The sequence below is a fragment of the Rattus norvegicus genome, chromosome 16 (assembly GCF_021556685.1).
Source record: "Rattus norvegicus strain SHRSP/BbbUtx chromosome 16, alternate assembly SHRSP_T2T, whole genome shotgun sequence".
In the NCBI taxonomy this organism is placed as follows: Eukaryota; Metazoa; Chordata; class Mammalia; order Rodentia; family Muridae; genus Rattus; species Rattus norvegicus.
In genome coordinates this window covers 64,710,719-64,733,009 of record NC_141549.1, presented here as the reverse complement: position 1 = coordinate 64,733,009, position 22,291 = coordinate 64,710,719, and the positions used below count along the sequence as shown (strand labels likewise).

Genomic DNA, 22,291 nt, shown 5'->3' with positions numbered 1-22,291 from the left:
AAGACTAACCCTGGGCACATTTTTACCACGGGATGCATGCCCAGGGCTTGGTATCCATCACTGTTTGGATTTTCTGTCGGTTTGTCTCTTTGTAGAGACAAATATACTGAACATGGATACATAAAAGAAATTCTCAAAATAAATAAATATAAATAAATAAATAAATGATTTAGAAAAGGCAACCAAATAGTTTACAGTCTCGGGGATTTGAATTAAATTGGTTAGCTGTTTATCACACTCCAGCTTTGCTCCATGTATGTAGACATTTGAGGACCATATTCACCCTTCAACTCCCTCTACCCCACCCCCTGCCCCCATTTCCCTCCTAACTCTGTTTTCCTCCTCTCCTCTCTCCTTTGCTCGCTCGCCTGCAGATTGAGTCTAATTTGTGTTGCCCTTATTTGCACGTGTGGGGCCAACTGCTGGGGCTTTGGCAACCTGTCAGTGGCCACGCCCTCAGTGAAAGTGGCTGTCCTTTTTAACCAGCCGTCGCCTGGCCTGTCAGTGTTCCTCAGATAAGGTGATTAGGCAACTGGGAAGCGGTGGTGAAGTCATCTCTCTATGGTCTCCACAGGTTACGAGGCTTTGATAAATTTGGAGATTACTTTAGTATAGATATGATCTCAAACCAACTTCCCCTCCATGGAAACAAACCCGAGGTGAACCCTGCACAGCGAAAATTTGTCTGATGCTACCGTTATTTTCTTGGATCCACAGAGTCCCAGGAATATCGGATTCAAGACGTAGCATGTTTCATGCAGCCGTGTACGCTAAATGGGATAGCCAGAATAAGACATCTGCATTGCCTCCAACCCCCCAACCACCCACAGCAGGCCAGAGAGGTGCTGCCTCAAACCAGGGGAGCTGAAAACTAGGCTTCGGCTGACCTAGTACAAATAGTCCCCAATAACTACTTATCAAATGGATTAAAAGGTTGTCTACTTTCCCCCATCTGCCTTTTATTTAACCACCCTCTTCTAAGCTCCGGGTCCCTAAATTCTGCCGGCTCCACAGTGGTGTGGATAAAGGGTGCTTTGAGAGGATGAGCAAGGAAGCCAGCTAAATCCTATTCTTAGGGATGAATAAGAAATCCTTAGAGACCAGGGCTAACAAAGAGCCTGATGCAGGGAACCCAACCCGGAGACCCCGGAGTCCTACACCAGCCTTGAGGATCGCACCTGGTGCGCCTGGCGCAGGGCGAGGTCCACGTCCCCAGCCCCACCGCCGCTGCAGCCCCCAAACCCCAAGCCTGCGCTCGCTTGCAACTCCCGCCCCTGGGGCGGTGCCGGGAACAAGCGGCACCTCCGCCGGTCACGTGGGGGCCGCTCCACCGGGCGGCGCTGTAGCTTCCCGATCGCGCTCTCCCAGCGCCGGGGACGCGGCGCTCGCGCTCCCGCCCGAGCCGCGGGGAAACGGAGACAAGGAGACGCCGCCACCTCCGGCGCCCCGGCCCTGCTCCCGCAGCATGCCCGCCGCGGAGCCGAGCGCCGCCCTCCTCCTGCAGCTAGCGGAGGCGACGCCGCCGGCCTCCGGGCCGCCGCTGCGAGGGTAGCGGGGCCGGAGTCGGCTACTGAGGCAAGGCAAGGCGGGCGGAGCTGGAGGAGGAGCAGGCATCCTCCGCGGCGCGGCGGGCGGCGGCCCTGCTGCCCGGCGCGCCCATGGCCCGGGAGCACGGAGAATGCGAGCCGCGTTGCGCGGCCGCAGCCGAGCTCCGAGCCGCTTGCCCGGAGTCCCCCAAAGCTGCCTGCGTCGCTGCCGCTCCCCAGCTGCGGGCTCCCGGCCACTGGCTGCGCTAGGACCCACAGTCGCCGGCCGCGCAGGGGTGGTGGCCCGGGAGCAGCGGGAGCTAGAGGGCCCGGGAGCTGGGCGCCGGCCGGAGTCCAGCGCGGCATGCAGCTGCGGGCTCCGGTACCGGCGTGAGGGTTGTCGGCGCGGGCTCCGGCCATGGCTGGCAAGGACAGTGGCAACCTGAAGACGGTGAGGCTGTGGCGGGACGCCGCCCTGCGCGCCAGGAAGCTGCGGAGCAACCTGCGCCAGCTCACGCTCAGCTGCCCGGGGGCGGGAGGCGACTCACTCGAGTCCCCCGACGCCCCCCAGCTGGTGCTGCCGGCCAACATCGGGGACATTGAGGTGCTGAACCTGGGGAACAACGGCCTCGAGGATGTGCCTGAAGGTCTGGGGTCAGCTCTGGGCAGCCTTCGCGTCTTGGTCTTGCGCAGGAACCGCTTTGCCCGGCTGCCCCCTGCGGTGGCGGAGCTAGGCCACCACCTTACCGAACTGGACGTAAGCCACAACCGGCTAACCATCCTGGGAGCCGAGGTGGTGAGCGCCCTAAGGGAGCTGCGCAAACTCAACCTGAGCCACAACCAGCTGCCAGCCCTGCCTGCCCAGCTCGGTGCCCTCGCCCACCTGGAGGAGCTAGATGTCAGCTTCAACCGGCTAGCGCATCTGCCAGATTCCTTCTCCTGCCTCAACCACCTACGTACCCTTGACGTGGACCACAACCAACTCACCGCCTTTCCCCAGCAGCTGCTGCAGCTGGCTGCCCTGGAGGAGCTGGACGTATCCAGCAACCGGCTGCGAGGCCTACCTGAGGATATCAGTGCCCTGCGTGCCCTCAAGATTCTCTGGCTTAGCGGGGCCGAGCTTGGCACTCTGCCCAGCGGCTTCTGTGAGCTGGCCAGTTTGGAGAGCCTCATGTTAGACAACAATGGGCTACAGGCTCTGCCCGACGAGTTCAGCCGTCTGCAAAGGCTCAAAATGCTCAACCTTTCTTCCAACCTCTTCGAGGAGTTCCCCGCTGCGCTGCTGCCCCTGGCTGGGCTGGAGGAGCTCTACCTTAGTCGCAATCAGCTCACCTCAGTGCCCTCTCTTATCGCCGGGCTGGGCCGCCTTCTCACCTTGTGGCTGGATAATAACCGCATCCGCTACCTGCCAGACTCCATTGTGGAGCTGACTGGCCTGGAGGAGCTGGTGCTTCAAGGCAACCAGATCGCTGTTCTGCCTGACAACTTTGGCCAGCTCTCCCGGGTAGGTTTGTGGAAAATCAAGGACAACCCGCTGATTCAGCCCCCTTACGAAGTCTGCATGAAGGGGATCCCTTATATCGCAGCCTACCAGAAGGAACTGGCTCATTCTCAACCAGCGGTTCAGCCCCGTCTCAAGCTGCTCCTGATGGGCCACAAGGCTGCCGGAAAGACCCTGCTTCGACACTGCCTCACTGAGGACAAAGTGGAAGGAGGGCAAGGAGGAGGGGACAAGGAGAAGAGCTACCTACCTTTCCCTCCCCTTGGGAGTAAGGGCATCGAGGTGACCAGCTGGACTGCGGACGCTTCCCGGGGCTTGCGGTTCATTGTGTATGACTTAGCTGGTGATGAAAGCTACGAGGTGATCCAGCCCTTCTTCCTCTCCCCAGGAGCCCTATATGTGCTCGTGGTCAACTTGGCCACCTATGAACCTCGTTGCTTTCCTACTACTGTGGGCTCCTTCCTGCATCGGGTGGGGGCCCGTGTGCCTCATGCTGTGGTGTGTATTGTGGGCACACATGCTGACCTGTGTGGGGAGCGGGAGCTTGAGGAGAAGTGTCTGGATATTCACCGACAGATTGCCCTGCAGGAGAAGCATGATGCAGAGGGCCTAAGCCATCTAGCCAAGGTGGTTGATGAGGCCCTGGCTCGGGACTTCGAGCTACGCTCTGCCAGTCCCCATGCAGCTTACTACGGTGTTTCAGACAAGAACCTTCGGAGACGCAAGGCCCATTTTCAGTACCTGCTTAACCACCGGCTGCAGATCCTCTCGCCCGTGTTGCCTGTGAGCTGCAGGGACCCCCTCCAACTGCAACGCCTTCGAGACAAGCTGCTCTCTGTAGCCGAGCACCGGGAAATCTTTCCCAACTTACACAGAGTCCTGCCTCGGTCCTGGCAGGTACTGGAGGAGCTGCACTTCCAGCCACCCCAGGCACAACGTCTGTGGCTAAGCTGGTGGGACTCTGCCCGCTTGGGCCTGCAGGCAGGTCTGACTGAGGACCGGCTCCAGAGTGCCCTTTCTTACCTGCATGAGAGCGGCAAACTGCTCTATTTTGAGGATAGCCCGGCCCTCAAGGAGCACGTCTTCCACAACCTCACCCGCCTCATTGACATCCTCAATGTTTTTTTCCAGAGAGATGCTTCTTTGCTGCTTCATAAACTGCTCCTAGGGACCAACGGAGAGGGCGAGGGGGAGGGGGAAAGTTTCCCCACCATAGCAGTGCCCACTCCGGGCCAGGACCCACTCCGGGCCACCCAGCTCCATCATTACGTGGAAGGCTTTTTGTTGCACGGGCTTCTGCCAGCTCATATCATTCGGTTGCTGCTCAAGCCTCACGTCCAGGCCCAGCAGGACTTGCAGCTCCTGCTGGAGCTGCTGGAGAAGATGGGACTCTGTTACTGCCTCAATAAACCCAAAGGCAAGCCTTTGAATGGCTCCGCAGCTTGGTACAAGTTCCCATGCTACGTGCAGAATGAGGTGCCCCACGCGGAGGCCTGGATTAATGGCACCAACCTAGCCGGGCAGTCTTTTGTGGCTGAACAGTTGCAGATCGAATACAGTTTTCCCTTTACCTTCCCACCTGGATTGTTTGCACGTTACAGTGTTCAGATCAACAGCCACGTGGTGCACAGGTCGGATGGGAAATTTCAGATCTTTGCGTATCGAGGGAAAGTGCCCGTGGTGGTGAGCTACAGACCTGCCAAGGGGGTCCTGCAGCCAGACACCCTATCCATCGCCAGCCATGCGTCGCTACCCAATATATGGACCGCATGGCAAGCCATCACCCCTTTGGTAGAGGAACTGAATGTCCTACTTCAGGAATGGCCTGGACTACACTACACTGTGCACATCCTCTGTTCTAAGTGCCTTAAGAGAGGGTCGCCAAATCCACACGCTTTCCCAGGTAGGCGGAGATTCGGTGTCGGGGATTCTTTGATGCTTGGTCTTAGGTTGTGCTTTGGAGACTCTTGTTTCCCGTGTGGCAAGGATGTTTCTGTAGTTTCATAGGCTTTCCAGGAAAGCCTTTCAAGGTAAATCAAGGGCGATCGGCCAGGTGAAATCCACCAGCGTCACTCTCTTCTAATAGACTCAAACTGCCAGATTTAAACATTTCCAACTCGCCTTTTATTCTTCGAAAGCCAGCCACATTTTCTGCAGGCAGTCTCTGGTGATTGCACAAAGGCTTGGATGAGTGGGACATTAGACCTGTCTGAGCCTCCATGCTCAACAGGCCTTAGACACACAGGGCGATCAGAGGGAGGAGCCTGAGTCTGTGTTGGTGGTCATAGCCTTTTGTTTAGAGTCCTTGTCAGAGTTAGGGCTGGCTTTTCCTGAGAAATCTGAAGAATGTTCTGTAATCGGGGTGAGTGATGGTTGAGTAGTCTGTAATGCATGCCTGCCTCTTGAGAGTGCAGATTTGACCAGTTCCAGAGAGAGAGGGTGAGAGAGAGAGAGAGAGAGAGAGAGAGAGAGAGAGAGAGAGACAGAGACACTGACTCGCTTCTCTGAAGGGAGTTTCCTCTGACATTTCCTGGCAATTTTGAGCTCTGTAGACATTGTAAGATAGCTTCTCAGTAAGTGGGGCTTTCCGATGGTGGTTTTTAAGTGAAGGAATGGAAAGCAAGAAAAGAAAACCCAAGAGCCTCCTAGGGTATCTTCCCAATAGGTTTCTCCCATCCCCTTTTGTAAACAGTTATGGGTGAATGAGAGAATTCGAGGACTAAGTCGTTTGAGCTTTAAAACAAGCAAGCAAACAAAAAAAAACCCCAACACCCTCATTTAAAAAAGCACTTTTAAAGGTTCAGCAACCATGAACAGAAAGTCTGGTTCCTCCCACCCCCATCCTCCCCATTAGCATAGCCTCCTCATCTTCATCATCGAGCTCTGTGCAGGACCAGGCAGCTTGCTCCATCCTCTACCCTCAGGAGCGAACCCTCACCTGGCATTCCTAGCTTACATTAGTGATCCCTCTGGGTGTTTATTTTTGTGGGTTTGGACAATTGCATAATGAATGACACGTGTCCATCATTGTAATGTTTTCTAGGGTAGTTTCACCACCCTAAAAAAAAAAAAAAGTCCTTTGTGCGTCTTTATCTGTCTCTTCCTACCAGTTTTGGGAACTCCTGGTCTTTCTACTGTTCTGTTTGGGAGTCCCCACCCCCATCCTCCCACCCCTGGTTAAGCCTTTAGCTAGGAACTGTTTCCTCCTTTTGAGGTTCTTTAACAGCTGACTTGTGCAGCCCCCTTGGTCGATAGTATCACAAGCATCCTTAGCACAAATCCTGGACCGCTGAGCCCTTCTCGCCTTGGTCCCCCATCACCCAGGGTAGGTTGAGGGGTGATGAATGGGAAGAATGAATGGCGCTCTGATCTTTGTCTTGGCCCGAGTGACAACTAGAATGCAGCTTGGAACAGTACCGGAAGGAACAGGATACCAACATTTCTGAAGGCAATGCCTTCCCGTTGCCCTAGATCTAGGCTTAATTCTTCAGCTTGAAAAAAGCTACCATATTGGATTACCAGCCAGTGGAGCCAACCATTCTGTGTGATTATCTGGCCCTGACTTGGTGACTGCCTTGATGTGTTTGCCATTGGGTTTTATTCACGGAAGGCAAACACCTTCCTTACTGTGTTACTAAGTTGTACAAAGGGATGGGGGAGCCCTGTATTCCCAGGGTACTCAACTGAAAGAGTTCTCTGAAACCAGTTCTTGCTTAGTGCAGGGCTAGAGTGTGAATTCAGTTGATGCCATGCACATCAAAGGGAAGCATATAGGTTATTGAATGAGAACCAGTCGGGGCCTGAGGATTTCTGCTAATAATACAGTGAGGCTGGTATGATTTCTACCCTCACCTCTGCTCTTAAGTTTTCGCCTTCTCTTGTGTATGGAGCTGACAGGGAGATGACCAGACAATAAGCCAGGGCCAGCTTGTTTCTCCATTTACCTTTTTCCATGGCCACCCTGGGTTGGCAATCCAGGTTATAAGGAAGACATTACTTTTCAGAGTTGAGAAGGGAAAGAGAATTGTAAGAACACACATCTACATTGAGAAATATGCCAGCATATTTGTGCTGAGGGCTGGCGAGATGGCTCCGAAGTCAGTTAAGAGCACTGACTTCTTACTGAGATCCTTAGCCAGCAGCCATGGACTTAAAATTTCTTGTGGATGAGATCCAATCACACTGTCAATGAGATTACAGATTTTCTAACATGCATGGAATGTCTCTTATCTTATCTATGACCAAAGTGTTATTTTTTTTAAATTTGTTTTGGCTTACATTTTTATCCATAAAGTAGCAGAGAGATCAGAAATATTGGGAAGGCCGACAGTATTGTGTTTTGCTTTACATTATCACAACAACAACAAAAAGAACAAGATCTTTTTTCTCTCATTTTTTTTCTGTGATTCCCATTCTTCATTAGTAACTGTCATAATTCTGAGAGATCTGCTAAGAACCACAAATAATAAAATCTAGAATGTCATGTGGGAGAAATGATAACATTTGATGTTCAGTTCTGAGAGGACACAGCCTTAGGTGATTAGAACATGTTTCAGTCTGGCAGAAGCTTTAGTCTATGTGTAGCTTTCTGTCTTTCTTTGGAGTCATTCGATTTTTAGGCAGGAAATTGGAGACTTCTTTTTACACTTAAGAGTGTCAGGTTCTCTTGTAAACTCACAGTTTTACATGCAATGGTTTAAAAACTGATTTCTAAGTTTTTGTTTTGTTTTTTGTTTTTGTCTCCCTTGGGACATTAAGAACCATTTCCCATGTTGCCTGGTACCATTCAGCAGAAACATTCCATCCCATTAATACCTTTTAAAAAGTTCTTATATGGAAAACCCATTCTGACCTTGCCCAACTCATTTTCTGGCAAGAGCTACTTAGCTGACTGAATGAGGTTGAGCTTGGGTTCTCTTGCTTTAATTTCGGAGATCCTTAGCCAGCAACCGTGGATTTAAAATTTCTTGTGGATGAGATCCAATCACACTGTCAATGAGATTACAGATTTTATTTAAGATTTATTTATTATAGATTTTATGTAAGACAACTGGGCTGATATAGAAGAGTGTGTTAAATAAAGATTCATTTACTTACCTGCATGGATGTTTAGTCTGTCTGCATGTCTGTCTATACAGAAGAGGATGTGGGATGCCCTGGGAGTGGAGTTACAGACAGTTGTTAGCGGCCATGTGGGTGCTGGGAATTGAACCCTGGTACTCCAGAAGAGGAGTCAGTGCTCTTCACTGACTTCTGAGCCATCTCACCAGCCCTCCAGAGTTCTTCCAGAAACTGAAGACAGGTCTGTAACATTTCTGTAGCTTAGCAGGTAAAGGCACTTGTCTTGAGATTCTAGAGACCTGAGCTCCACCCCCAGAACCCATGTAAAGGTAGAAGGTCAAACGGCCCTCCACACCTGTGCTGAATTGTGTGTGCACACACAAACACAATCATTTTCCAGACTATCACTGAATATCTAATGTATTCTCTAGGTGTAGACTCCTGCCTATACCCACCATCCCCCTCCATTCCCAGAGTGCACTGTTCTTCCTATGGGATGTCTATTCATGTTTTTCTTCTCTTCTGCCTGTATCATTTAAGCCAGAATGGTCAGCCTCTTGAGGTTGGCTAGCTTGACGGACTAAGTGGCTACCACATTGGATTGCAGCAAGATTACAGTATATTGATAACACTTCTGCATCGAATGACGGCTTCGTGGTTTTGAGTTGGAAGAATGTGTCTTGGTCTAAGTGACTTTGAATATAAGTTTTCACTCATATTCAAATATTTACCCTCTAAATTATGAATGGTAATTGTTAACAAGCAGAAAGCAATCCAGTCAACTGAATTATCTGGTTTTCTTTAAGTTTGCCCATGTCCGTTCACACAGAGCCTTTCCGTGTCTTGACAGCACCCTTTGCTCCTTCATTTTTTTTTTTGCACCTAGTATGTACCTGTCTGACTATGTGTACCTGCCTTACTTTGCATGCCTGTCTGACCATGTGCGACTGTCTAACTGTATGCACTGTTCTGAATGTGTGTGCTTGTCCCACAATGTGTGCCCATATGACAATGTGTCTGCCTGATAGTGTGTGCCCATCTGACTGTGTGTTTCACTGGCTATGTGTACCTATCTGACATTGTATACCTGTCTGTTGTACGTACCCAACTGTGTGCACCAGTCTGACCGTCTGTATGTCCTGTTCCGAGTGTGTCTGACGGTGCATGTCTGTCTGGTGCTTGGCAAATTTCTTTGGTTTCAGGAGGGACTCCATATGCCCCAATACTGTCTTGATTAGACTGTTCACTTACTTCCTCTAAGCAGAGACCTGCTTGAGGCTTTGTGGTCCCTGGGAGTGACTGGTACTTTGTAAGAAGAATCTCTTTGTTGTACTGTCAAGTTCCCAGGTAGTACTGGATGGCGACCCCCGGGGACCCTGCTTGACATGCTTCCTCCACTCAGATGTCCTAGCTCTCCTGTTGGGGTGGGACCACAGCACTTGCTCTTGAATGGGCCCTTCATCTTGACTACTGAAGCGAAGCGAAGTTCTTGCCTTATTATATCTAAATTTTACAATTACTGGAATCCGAGTGTGACCTAGTTGCTCGGATTGAATCAGCCATTGTTTTCAAACCTCACAAAACTTATCCAATATCTTTTTTAGCTTCACTGTATTAATAGTGATGCCCCTGGGTCTTTATTTTTATAAACAGGCCTCATTGAACTCTGTAAGACTTTGTTCTGCATACAAAGAAAAAGCCTTGATGATGTAGTAGGAAAGCGAAATGCTGTGCCGAATACAGTTCAAAGACTGGGGAGGTCTACGTAATAATGCTCTCATTACTTTAAGACACAGGAGTCTCTGCTTTCAGTTCTAGGGTGTGCTCTCAAGGCAGTCCCTGCTCTGGTACTTGAGAACGTCCCAGAGAAAGACCTTTGCTTGTCATGTCACCTGCAGTCTATGCACTGCTCTGCCTCCTGCTCCCCTGGCTCCCTGGTGAACCTGACTCTTCCTCATTCACTCCATCTCTTATCTAATGCATGGATGGGTGCCTTCAGGGATGCTTGGGGAGGGCTAGGCAAGGATCTAGAATAATAGTGCCTTCCCCATGGCTGGGGGGAAGGGCCAGTTCTTACACTTTACACAGGAAGGGGTGTGTGGGAAGGGCCAGTTCTGGGGTGGATATTTCTGATGGTTTCCCCCAATTTGGTCCTTAATTCTCGTCTCTCACTGGGAACAGCTTGATGAAAGACTCGGCAGCCATCATTAGCAGACTTCTGTTTGAGTTGTTGAAAACCGGGGCCAAGTGCTGGCCAAGTCCTTACCCTCTCTTGTCACGGGCAGCTCCCCTGCCAGTCTCTGTGGAAGTACACGGGAAGGGAAGGTCTGTTTGGGGCAGGCTTAGTCTTTCTGACATGAAACCAATTGCTGGGAATTGGGGGCATCACTTTGTCATTCTCTGGGGTTGGTGGCCTTTCCCTCAGAGGAAGTGAAAGCACCCTGGTACATATTCTCTAGTGTGGCTCTGGCCTTCATGAAAACTGGCCTTCTCCTCAGAAGGACTGACAGGCAGGCGTCTCAGACACCCACAGAATGCATGTAACCAACTCCTGAAACTTAGAGACTCCCCCCACCACACCCGTTCTCTGAGGAATGGTACTGTGTCCCCAGAGACTTGTTCCTTTTTGTCTTCTGATGTTTTCACTGCAGCTGTCTGGGCAGTACCCGGAGTTCTGAGCTGGTGGGAGAAACTCCACCGCCATCGTTTCTGAGAGGCCAAGACTTTCGTGTTATCTCTGATTCCTTGCAAGTGGGTTTTGGGTTGTTTCTGGTGTTCCTTATCTGCAAGTGTAATCTGCTGAAGTTTACCAGGAGATTTTTGTTTTTGTTGTTCGTGTTCTTCCTCTTTGTGTACAAACTCTAACTCTCACAGAAATAAATGGAGAGGGGACAGATGATCAGGATACCCGTGTTGAGTACGAGTTGACTGCCTAAAGCCTTCTGCTACCTAACCTTATGTTTAGTCCCCTAGGGCACTGGTGACTCTTCCTCCCAAAGCAGATGCTCCCTTAGCTCTTCCTCCCGATTGACTCATACCTTCCCCTTAACTTTGACTTCCATAGTGGGGGTGGGAGAGTGGAGGAGGCAGGGAGTTCAGTGATAGAGGACCATGAAGCCATGATTGGTGGAAGTGGAATGGGTACAGGAAGGCAGATTTTTTTTCAGTGGTTTTACCCTCTTCCAGGCAATGTTGCTTCCCAAAATTCCACCTGGGTTCAGCCTATTGATTGGAGATCAAGGAAGACCCCGGTGGAGTAGCTGGCTGTGGTATAGGCAAGCCCATGTGTACTGCACACTTGGCAGCCACGTCGATAACAATTCCCAGATATCCTTGCCAGCAGGCTGACTTATTTGTAGAGAATGAGAAGGAAAATTTTGGAGTTATTTTTATTTTTGGCAGTAAGTGCTCAAAAACATTTATTTCTTCAGCGTAATGTCCTAGCTGGAAACACTGAGGCTTGGTTATTTCTTTTTTCTTTTTTCTTTTTTTTAAGAATAAATCAGGGAGGAGTCCCTGAGCAACAGTTTTCTGTCTAACAGGACACCCACAAAAGGTAGAGAAAACAAACAGTGAGGACCACCATGGGGTGATGGACAGGTGGTCAGGGGAGCCAGGCAGCTTTCTTGGATGCCAGATGCCCAGAGGCTCGCCCTCCTTGCTTCTGGAAAGTTCCTGCCTCTCCAAACCTTAGCCTTGGGCACCCAGGCTACCCCCACTTCCCCTCACAGTCTATACAGAGGCACTTACTAGCCCAGCTTGTTTAGGGGTGGGGCGGCTTCGTGAGCCAAGTGCTTGGTGTGGCTTCCCTTGCTGCCCTTTGCTTCTTGTCCTCCCTCCTCCCTGCCCTCCTCCTCTTCCCCCATCCCTTTCTTCCCTTTTCTCCTCCTCCATCTCTTCTTTCCTTCTCCCTCCTCCTTCCTTTCTCTTCCTCTCATCACCCTCTTCCTCTTCTGCCCTCTCCCTCCTCCTCCTTTCAAGGTGAAATTTATCAAAAGTAAGATCAGCCATTTTAAAGTGAATAATTCACTGGTATTTCTTACCTTCACAGAGCTGTGTAAGCATGACCTTCGAGCCAAGTGTTTGTGTGGGCAGGGAGCACCGAGGCAGGGCTGGGCCTTCTCTCTGAGATGGATTGCCTGGGGATTCTCCCATGGGCTCTGGATACCAGGCAGGGCATGGCTTAGGAGTAAGGGTTTGGGTGCCTTCCCACTGAGTGGATGTCTCTCTCACGGCCATTTGGGATCCTCTTATAGGGCAGGTAGAGTTTATTCTGCGCTCTCTCTCTCTCTCTCTCTCTCTCTCTCTCTGTTGTGTGTGTGTGTGTGTGTGTGTGTGTGTGTGTGTGTGTGTGATGTGTGTGTGTGTGTATGTACTCACACACACATGGCCCACATAGGATGACAAAGAACACATGGGAGAGAATGAGGCTGTGGCATTACTAATTTCAGCATAGAGCTTTTATGGTTTTGTTTTTTCTTTTGGTTCATTTTGAGTGATATTCCTGGAGTGCTTGGTCCCTAGGCCTCAGATAGATTAGCTGGTAAGGGTTGGGAATGTTTCAATATTAGGTTATTACCACACAAGACAAGTTACTAGCTTGAGGCCGTTACCAGCTCCTTTTGAACGAATACCTGCTGTCTGCAGACATCTGAGCTGGTCTGGGAGTTTCAGGAGAACAAAATAAAATGCACTACGTTGGCCATTGGGGGTGGGATCTTCACATGATGATTGGTCCTTCGTTTATGGAATCTGACCATCTAGAGAGAAAATCATTGTGTGTTTGTGAGCTGTCCGGCTTCTCGTCTTTCTAGGGGGGAAAAATCTACTCATTTAGAGAGAAACTGACTTACCGTTTGAATTTACTTGATGAGGAAGAATAGGTAGAAGGGAATGTCCACTCCATGTCCCTCTCTCCAGTTGACTTAGAGTCTGGATCCTTTGTTGCAGTAAATCCCAGGCAGAGCCTGAGGGACTGATGGTACCACCAGCATTGCCAGCACCGACACCAGCATCATCACCGACTTGCTCTGAGACCTTTCAAAGCTAATCCTCCCTTTTGAGGGAGAAAGCTTCCCTTTGTCCTAAGGATCACTGCGCTCTTGGTTATTTATTCGCTCCTCCTTTGGAAGGATCAAGGTCATCAAGTCATTTCCAGCTTCCAGAGACTATGGACTGACTCTGAAGAAGACAGCACCAATTAGAGTGGGTGTTGCCAAGCATATGCGACTACCACTGGCAGGTCTCTTTGTCGAGGGAGGCTTTGTTGAGGTGTTTGCCTATTATTAGCCTATTAAATGTTGAGAGATTCAAAGAGTTAAATGTCTCAGATCCTCCCTGCTCCCAAGATGCATCATCTCTGATCCTTTTTGTGCCCAGGATGAGTCATGTGCCCTCGATATGGTATTAGAACCCTATGCTAGCAGTAGCGAGTTAGGGGTAGTGAGTAGCACAAGCCTTGTTTGAAGAGAGGGAGGAGCTTATGAACGGTTGTGGAAAGGATGGAGAGCAGGTTCAGTGGGTAGTGCGAGGACCTGGGTTAGGATCCCAGTACCCACGTAAAGAGCTACTTGTCTTAGCATGCAGCCGCAAACCCAGCACTGAGGAGGAGGTAGAGAAAGGAAGATTCCCCGGGATTTGCTAGCCAGCTCGTCTTGCACACACACTCATGCATGCGTGCACACTTGCACCATAGTGTTTACCTTGGTAAGGGATATTGTTGGAGGATACCAGGAGACCGAGCGTGTGCCAATTTTCAACCCAGTCCGAGGCTTCAAGTAGGTGATCCCATTCAGATCCCCGGTGACCCTACGAGGTAAGGACGGCTGGGCCCTTGGTTTCCCAGATTAGCTTTAGCTAGGAAGTGAGTTTCATAAGAGCACTACTCTGGGTGGGGGCTAGCCTTCTCTTCATCTCTCAGAGGAGCTAGCTCCTTGGCAAGCAGCTTGTAGAGCTAGGCCTGCAGTATGGAGTCAGCCGAGGTCACGGCCAGGGGTGTGAACTGCAAGAAAAGCGTGAGTATGAGCGGTGCGGCAAGGCCACTCTGCAGCTGAGTGTTGGAGATCGTTTCCAGGTGACCAGTAAGTCGGTATCAGTGGACGAAGGGGGCTGAAGGTCTAGGGGGCCATGACGTAGATTGTGTGCTCAAAGCATCTGGCGTTTAGGAGTTATGATAAGGAAGGGAGGTCTTTATTTAAATGACGTTTCGAGGCCAGATGTCTTTGGCAGTGGCTCCTGCTGGCCCTTGAATCCGAACATCGAAGCACTGTTCCAGTATAGTCTTTACCACTGGGCAGAGCTCTGCTGAGCCCTGGAAGACATTTGCAGCTGTGACCGTGGAAGGGTGGCTTCAGATGCTCTGCATGGTACCACTTTCTCCAGGTCAGGGGACAGGGAAGAAAGGGCCATTGGTTATCCCCACAGCATGGTGGCTGCATGGCCCGGTAATCCATAGGACTGTATGTGAGGACATTGATTTTCCTCGCTGTAAATCTTACCATAACAGCCCCCGAGAAAAGCAATTTGAATTTAACACAGCCATTGTTTAGCTGTGAGCCCTTTACATCTCTTGTCTCTTTATGTATTGCTTGTAAATCTAGAGTAAATGAAAGCATGACTTTAATTAAGTTTGCTTCCCAATTCGCTATTCTATGCATATCATTCATCTGGATGGAACTGACCTCAGGAAGCCAGGGTTCCTCGCATTGATCACTGTGTTGCTGCTTGAGTTTTCTTGTCTTTGCCTCTCACTTTACTCAAATATACTCTGTTGCCCTTTGACCAAAATGCTTAGAAGTTCAGGATATTAAGATAAATATGGTTTGTATTCTTTCCCCTTTGGTTTGAAACATAGGAAATATGTTGCTTTTTAAAGTTGAAACATTTGGGGCTAATAAGATGTTCGGTGGTAGAGGTGATTGGGGTACAAGCCTGAAGACCTGAGTTCAATCCCTGCAACCCAATTGAAAGTGGAAGGAGAGAATGGATTCCACAAGGACATCCTCTGATTTTTCTGTATTTATAGTGGAGCACGTGCCATTCTCCTCCTCCTTCTCCTCCTCCTCCTGCCCCTGCCCCTGCCCCTGCCGCTTCCTCTTCCTCTTCCTCTTCCTCTCCTCCTCCTCTTCCTCCTTCTACTCACACATACATACTCATGTATACACACACGTGCATAACATAATAATAAACATAATTAAAAGGGAAAAGCAAGGGTATTTTTTTAGTAACAGTAAACTTGAAGCATTCCAGCACACTGGTCAGTTGGTTGTGGATAGCTAGGCTCTGCTCTGTTTCAGCACCTGTCAGCTGTGTGCCTTTGGGAGTCACAATAGTTTTTGTCCTGTGGAGTGGTTCCCAAGGGATGAGCTAATGCACATATATTGCTTAGAACGATGCTTCATACATAATTAGAACTCGGAAGATTCCAGCTGCTGCCGAGACTGCCATTTTCCAGAAGATAGCAAACGTTCAGATGTGTATTTGGAAATATGTTAAGCCTGTAGGTAAAATCCCCCTCCTCTCCCTCCTCTCCCTCCTCTCCCTCCTCTCCCTCCTCTCCCTCCTCTCCCTCCTCTCCCTCCTCTCCCTCCTCTCCCTCCTCTCCCTCCTCTCCCTCTTCTTCCTCTTCTCCCTCCTCTCCCTCCTCCTCCTCCTTTTTTTATGTAGTGGGGACATGACATAGTGCAATCTTATAGAAACCAATTTCCCCCATATTATAACAGAAATTTGGAGGGGAAAAGGGAAAAGCACCACTCATAGCTGGCATTTTCCGTAATAATTGTTTCTCTTAGCTCCTCCTTTAAGCTTAGGTTCTTCAAATACAAACTTAGCTCATGGTATAAATGACTTAAATATTGATTTTTTCCCCCAAAAAACTAAGCTATTATTCATTACATTCCAGGGGCTTTCTAAGTGCACAGTCACAGTGAGTGCTTACGTAATAGTCTGGAAGGCCATTCTAGCTGTTTATTTAACCGCGTTCCCTTGGTTCAGACACGTGAACACTTGCCTTCTATTGTCATGATTCTGTGATGAACTTTTCTTTGTTGCTCTGGTGGGTTTTTCCTTTTCTGTGCTTTTGAGACTTTTGCCAGGAGGTCCCCTCAAGCTTGTAGTAAACCCCTGTCTCGGCGTTCTGAGCTTTGGGATTATAGGCCTGAGATATACCATACCTGGCTTGGTTGTATTTCTTTGTGCCAGTGTCTTGTTTATTTGTTCGTTTTCTTTTCTGTTCGGGGTCTTGAACTTTTATCACCATTCACAGACTTTATAGACAAAAGAACATAGCAGAGCCGTGTGAAAACTGAATCCGGGGTCGTGCATGTCATTGTATTTACACACAGGAGCACCTCTGTCCTCACATCAGGGGCAGCAGGCACTCCTCAGATGCTCCTCTGCAGACAGCCCTGGGCACATTTGGAGCGGCCCATGGAGCAAGGCTGTAGCATTCCCGTAGGAGGGTACCTGGTCTTTGTAGCTGCAGAAGCTGGGCAGGTGCAGGGACTGCAGTGGCCGGAGCAGTTGGGCTCTGTGTCCAACATAAGAGTCCAGGTCCAAAGGAACCAGCTAAACTTGGCAATGCCTTTTTGGAAGGCATGCTATCTAAGTTTGATATTTGGGTAGCATTCCCAACATGGGATCATGGGGTGACAGACAGGGAATGTCATGGTCTCAAGCATGTTGCTACCTGTCCCATCCTTTCCCCAGGCTTCCCTTCATCCTAACAATACACTGATGTTTAAGGGAAAAACAGTACCCGGTTGGTGACTCAGAGGTCTAATTAGTCAGGATGTTTGCTGGAATGCATTCTACCTAATTAAGTCGCTACTTTTCTGAGTTTTCAGATATCTTTTTGGCATCCTTTTACTGACTCTCAGCTTTCAAAAAAAATCACAGTGTTTTATCAATTTAGATTAACTCTTCATAAATCTTTGTTGCCTTTACAACCCGTTCTCAACTTCTTTTTGATTTTCTAAAAAAATCTGGATTTAGGTTTAAAGTTTTTCACTACAGTTGACTTCCTAGAGAACTGAAAATCCATAATGTTATTGCAGAGAAATCACGCAACGATTCTTTGCTCCCATGACACTAACAATAAGAAAGTATGCATAATAAATTCAATAGCAGAAGTCCCACCCACCATCATCTACCTCACTTCTTTTGATTTGTATGACGTTTCTTGTGGTATCTTTCAGGGATGCTAAAACAATGTGTTTACATTGTATTTAACCTGAGAGGGGTCGTGGATACTTGTTCTGCACCTTGCCTTTGAGCACTTAAAATTTATTTTTTTTGGGAGGGGAATTGAGAGGTGGCTCAAAAGGAAAAAACATGTACGACTCTGCCAGAGGTCCTGAGTTCAATTCCCAGCACCCGCATGAGGCAGCTTACAACCGCTGGCAACTCCAACATCTCTGGCCTCCCCAGACAGGTGAACTCAAGTGCACATACCTGCACATTAAAAAATCCGTACTTTGGCAATGCTGCCATGTGGCAGTTTGAAGACTGGCACACTCATATACACCTTGCTTCTCCGTCCGTGGCCTACCTCATATACTCTGACCCTTTCTCTACTGTTTAGTCAGCCTGTGCTGACAGACCTTTGGTCTCTTACGTGCTGTTCTCTAGATTTTAAGCTAAGGAAGTTTTCTCCCTTTCAGAGGTTTAGCGATGAGCTTCTTTTAAAAAAAACCTTCTGAGTTTATCAGGCTTTTCTTTGTGTGCAGAACCCTCTGGAGGTGAAATTAGTCAGAACGGTAGGACAGGAAAGAGGTTTGGGAGTTGAGAAAGCTCAGCTCTGTGATTTAAAAGGAGGCAGTGTTTCTAACTGGCTTCCGTGATGCACGTCGTCGGGACGCTATTGCTTTGAGTGTAATTACTCTTTTCACAGCTTAATTCATCTCTTATTGTGTGATGCGGTATTTAGACAGAGCCATAATTACAAATCTTGCATGTTTATAAATACGAAGATTACCGATCAAAATAAGACCGTGGAAGTAAGAATAAAGCTTGGTCCGTGTAAGAAATCGATGGAAAATAATTGTTGGCCAGCCATGTTCCACTGACTCAGAACAGTGCTTCTGAGTGGTAGGGTGGTGAGGCTGTCCCTCACGCTCCCTTTGGAGTTCCACTCTGTCATATATTTAGACCTGAGCTTGGTACGATATGTACGGAACCAGTGCCGGATGTCTGGTTTGGAGTGGGTCTTACCTAGTGCACTCAAGTGTGTTGACCGTGGAATTAAGTTGAATAAATTCTGTTTTTGTTGTTCCTCTGTTTCGAAGATCACTGGAAGCCACCAGCCCGGCTTCTTCAAGAGTGGTTCAAAACAACACCGTATGGTCTTTCAAAATCTTTCTCCTTGCCCTGAACAGTACACAAATCATTGCAGATAGCACAGAAGGCCAGGGTGGCTCGAATATTCTCTAAAAATGTCACTAAAATATATATATATATATTCAGTGCGACTCACTACATGCGTGGCATGGCTGGGGTGACTTTGATTCAAGTATTGCTCATGAATTGCATGGGAAGGACTAAAAAAAGAAATGTGAATTTTCCAAAATACTTCGGTGCCAAAATTGGCTCCCTTGTCTGCTGAGAGCTTGGCTGTTTTGTGCCCTGGGATACAGGAACCAAAAAAAAAAAAAAAAAAGGTGCTTTAGAGCCCTCCCGAGCACACATCTGCCCCCTTCCCTGTACCCAGATGGCTCCTGTGTGGCATAGCCCTGGTTGTCTCCCTCACTATCCCTCTCTTGGGTGAAGCAGGTGTTCTTTTCAACTTATTTCATCTTTAAGCCCTCAGCATTTCCTCAAACACAAGCAGTCAGGTCTCAGCTTCTCCCTAGTTACTATGTTGCTTCCAGCGGCCTCTCCCCTTGGTATAAGGGAAGGCCGGGGCACTGGTTTTCTGTTTGGTCATTTCAGGAACGTAGCTTCTGGCTGTGGCTCAGTTTCAGTGCAGCACTTCTAGCAAAAGTCAGTTCACCTCTGCAGCCTCTTCATGAGCGTTATGGATGCGGCCGAGCTTTTCCGGAACATACTGCAGTCATGCTTAGCCAAACAGGAGGGCTGGTTGCATCTTGGTGATTACCAGAGCTGTTAAAATTCTCTCGCCCAGCCAAAACAACAAACAAAACCAAAAAATCCCAACAACAACAAAACCCCCCAAAACCCAAAACAGAACAGGTGACTGTTTCCAGGACCAGATAAATGACTGCGTCTCCAGCCTCAGGTGTTCTGCAGGCAGGATACGCAAACCACCTATCTTTCACAGTCCATCAGCCTTCTGATTTACAGTGCCATTTGTGATGCCAGACATGCTTATTCATGGGGGATCTCCATTGAGATCGTAACTCACTAACAAGCAGAGAGGAAGAACGAGGAGTTAGAATGGTGTCCATTGTTCTTTGTTAGAGAAGAATCTCATTCTTTGGCAGTGGACAAATATTTGCTTCTGAAGAATCTGGTGGTGTGTCAGTGGCTTTGTTTATAGCCACGCACAAACACGTGCTCTCTCGCCTCTGAGGATGCTCAAACATGTGCTCTGGGAGTCATTGTATGCTTGGAGTCTGGCTGTGTGTTCTCCGTGCTTTGAACAGCTTCCTGCTTCATCTGGCCATCGCTCCTCCTCTGACTCAGATCATTGCTGTAAAGGACCTGATCTTTGTCTTGAGTCCACACAGCTTCCTATGGAAGTCGACACAGAGCAAGTGTCTCTCTTACTGCAGTCAAAGATGAGAATGGCTGTACAGGTTTTCTTTCTCCTTGCTTCCTTTCTGTTCACATGAAGTCTCAAGCCCTGGGCTGGGACCTCTAGGGAGCTACTTGGCATCCAAAAGTCTCAGCTGAAGAGCAAGAAAATTCTCTCAGTTCCTAAGCATTTCATACCTGTGTTGTTATTTCCTTAGAGGTGATGAGGATTAAATAAACAAACAGGCATCCAGGTTCTAGTACAGTTTCTCCTACATGGTAAACCCTCAATAAATGTAGGCTATGATTATCCTGAGCTTTGTTCACAGACAAGTAGCACTGACACTCGAGGGGGCTAAGTACCTTGGGCTGTCCCCCGGAGCCTGCAATCTCTATTACTTGTGACAGGAGAAATGATAGCCTCCACCTGTCAAAAGTAAGGATTAATCAAGTGAAAAACGAAATGACGTTGAGAAACTCATGCAATTGTTTCAATGTGGAGACCGGACTGTGACGTGAGCTAGGGCTCTGTAATTTCAGACACGGGGCAGGCCATGCAGCATCTGAGGAGAGTGAAGCAGCAGCCAGGGAAGAAAAGTAGGCAGTAAACAGCCTCGGTGCTCTGCAATCAATTCCAAGGCCTTCGGAGACATGAGAGGCCTAAGGAAAGCCTCCATCTGGAGCCAGGTGGGTGGGGCAGGAAAAGGCCTCCAGAAAATGCCTGCCTGCAGATTTTCACAGAGCCCCACAGGGAGAGGATGTAGACAGGGTAGGAGCTCAAGGATTCAGTCACCCACACCTCTGCAATGCAAATATGGTATGTACATACATTTTATCTATTCAGAGAAGAGAGCTCTTGGCAGCTGCACATGATGTTAAAGTAAGACCTGATGATTTTTCCCCATGAGTGGGAGTCGGCGTTGAACGGTCAACTGGAACTGCTGGGTTTGCACTTTGCAGATGATCTGACGGTGCCTGTGCGGAAGATGGATTAGAGCAGAGTAAGAATGAAGTGAGAATGAAGTCCAGTGTCACTCGTGCTCATTCAGATGTAATGAATGGAAAAGGCCCCAGAGCATCCTCGGGGACCAAGGATACAGAGTCCAGGATGCTTGCCTGCAGATTTTCACAGTGCTCTACGGAGAACGCAGACCCGAGTTCTTCAGAGTCTTCTGACCCTGGGCACAGCCAGGACCCTCTTCTCCGGGCGGCACAGTTAACCATCCTTACCTGTCACGTCGAATGCCAGACCCTTTGATCTGAGCGTACAGTTCGGGTTCAGCTTGAACTGATGTGAGATGAAAACTGGGCTGTTTATTTTAAAAACAGGAAAGCAGAAGTGACCTGATAACATCGGTCTCAACAGGACTGCTGACCTAATTGGCTTATTTAGAGTTATTAACCTCCCCTGCTCTGATGGATGGCGCTTAAACTCCAGAAGACTTATGGTCTTGGGTTTGTAAGTGGTCCCTATTTCTTCAAGCTTGCAGGTTCCTGTGGAAATAAGAGACTTTATAAATAGTATCTGGTAACTTTTGCCTGGCTTAAAATATAGAAAGGATAAATGACATCCACGGCTGGCTCTTAGCATCATGAATTATGTATGTAGAAGGCTGCTGCCTTCTTTATGGCTGCCCAGAGCCGGTCTTCTTTTGTTCTAGTGTATTTTCAGCAGCCTTAGTGCTGGTAACAGAAGAGGTCAGATCAAGTACATCGAAGGTGTCTGTTTGGGGGAGGATCATCCGGCTGCTGTCCTAAGTCACTGTGTTGTTTTTGATTTTGTTTATGTTCCCCTCCCCCCCCCCCATCATCAGATTTGGGGTGGCTGGGAGGAGGGGCCGTGTGCTGTTACAGCTGTGGGTTGGGCTAATGGTGAACGCCAAAGCTGGTATCCTCCTCGGCTCACGGTCCCTTAGGAACTTCTAACTCTCCCCCATGCCCTGACCAACCTCTGTACCCTGTACGCAAAACCAGGCCGATCGTAACTATTTGCTCGCCTAGGAATCGAAACAAATTGGAGAAGATGATTAGGAATGTGTCCAGGGTCTTCTCTTGCTGCCATTTTTCTCTAAGTGCTGGGTGAGGTTAGGATTTTAAGGTATGTGCAACACAGAGCCAGTCCGCGTCTCTCTGCTTTATTCTGCTCTCAAAGAGATCTGAATCACCAAAGGCAGTGGCTTAAGACATTTCCCACACGAAAGCGGGGGTGACTGTAAGTTGAATCCATTTGTGACAGTGGTGGTGCTTATTTTAGTCACTCCTTCTTTCTATAGAGGAAGCTGCTACCCAGCTGGCCAGCGCTGGTGTCCTCTGTAATTAATTGGGAAGAGCCCCACCCTCGCATCTCATCCTGGGTGTGTCGTCCCCTCCTCCATAAAAGGGTCTAAATCAAAGATCCGAGTTGTTGAAAGCAACCCCACATTGAGGGAAGCCCACAGTCTGTGGGCCACCTCTGTATAAAAGAATCAGGTCTGTCTCCCAGGGACCGGTTCTGAGGTGTTTGACAAAGCAA

General features: G+C 48.9%; 2 protein-coding genes across 3 annotated transcripts in view; one reads left to right on the top strand and one right to left on the bottom strand.

The window, feature by feature from the left end:
• Erich1 (glutamate-rich 1) overlaps window positions 1–22,291 on the bottom strand; it is a gene marked incomplete at its 5' end in the record, with an annotated part of 52,793,804 nt that overhangs the window by 18,931,354 nt on the left and 33,840,159 nt on the right.
• Window positions 1,343–22,291, top strand: part of Mfhas1 (multifunctional ROCO family signaling regulator 1) — an 88,348-nt gene continuing 67,399 nt past the window's right edge. For 2 of the 3 annotated variants that reach the window (NR_199175.1, NM_001436564.1), the window contains 1 exon segment: window positions 1,343–4,930. Coding sequence is in view for 2 of the 3 variants with exons in the window: in NM_001436564.1 (NP_001423493.1) it covers window positions 1,945–4,930 (2,986 nt within the window). In the remaining variant the exon portion in view is untranslated. 3 annotated transcript variants of the gene reach the window in all.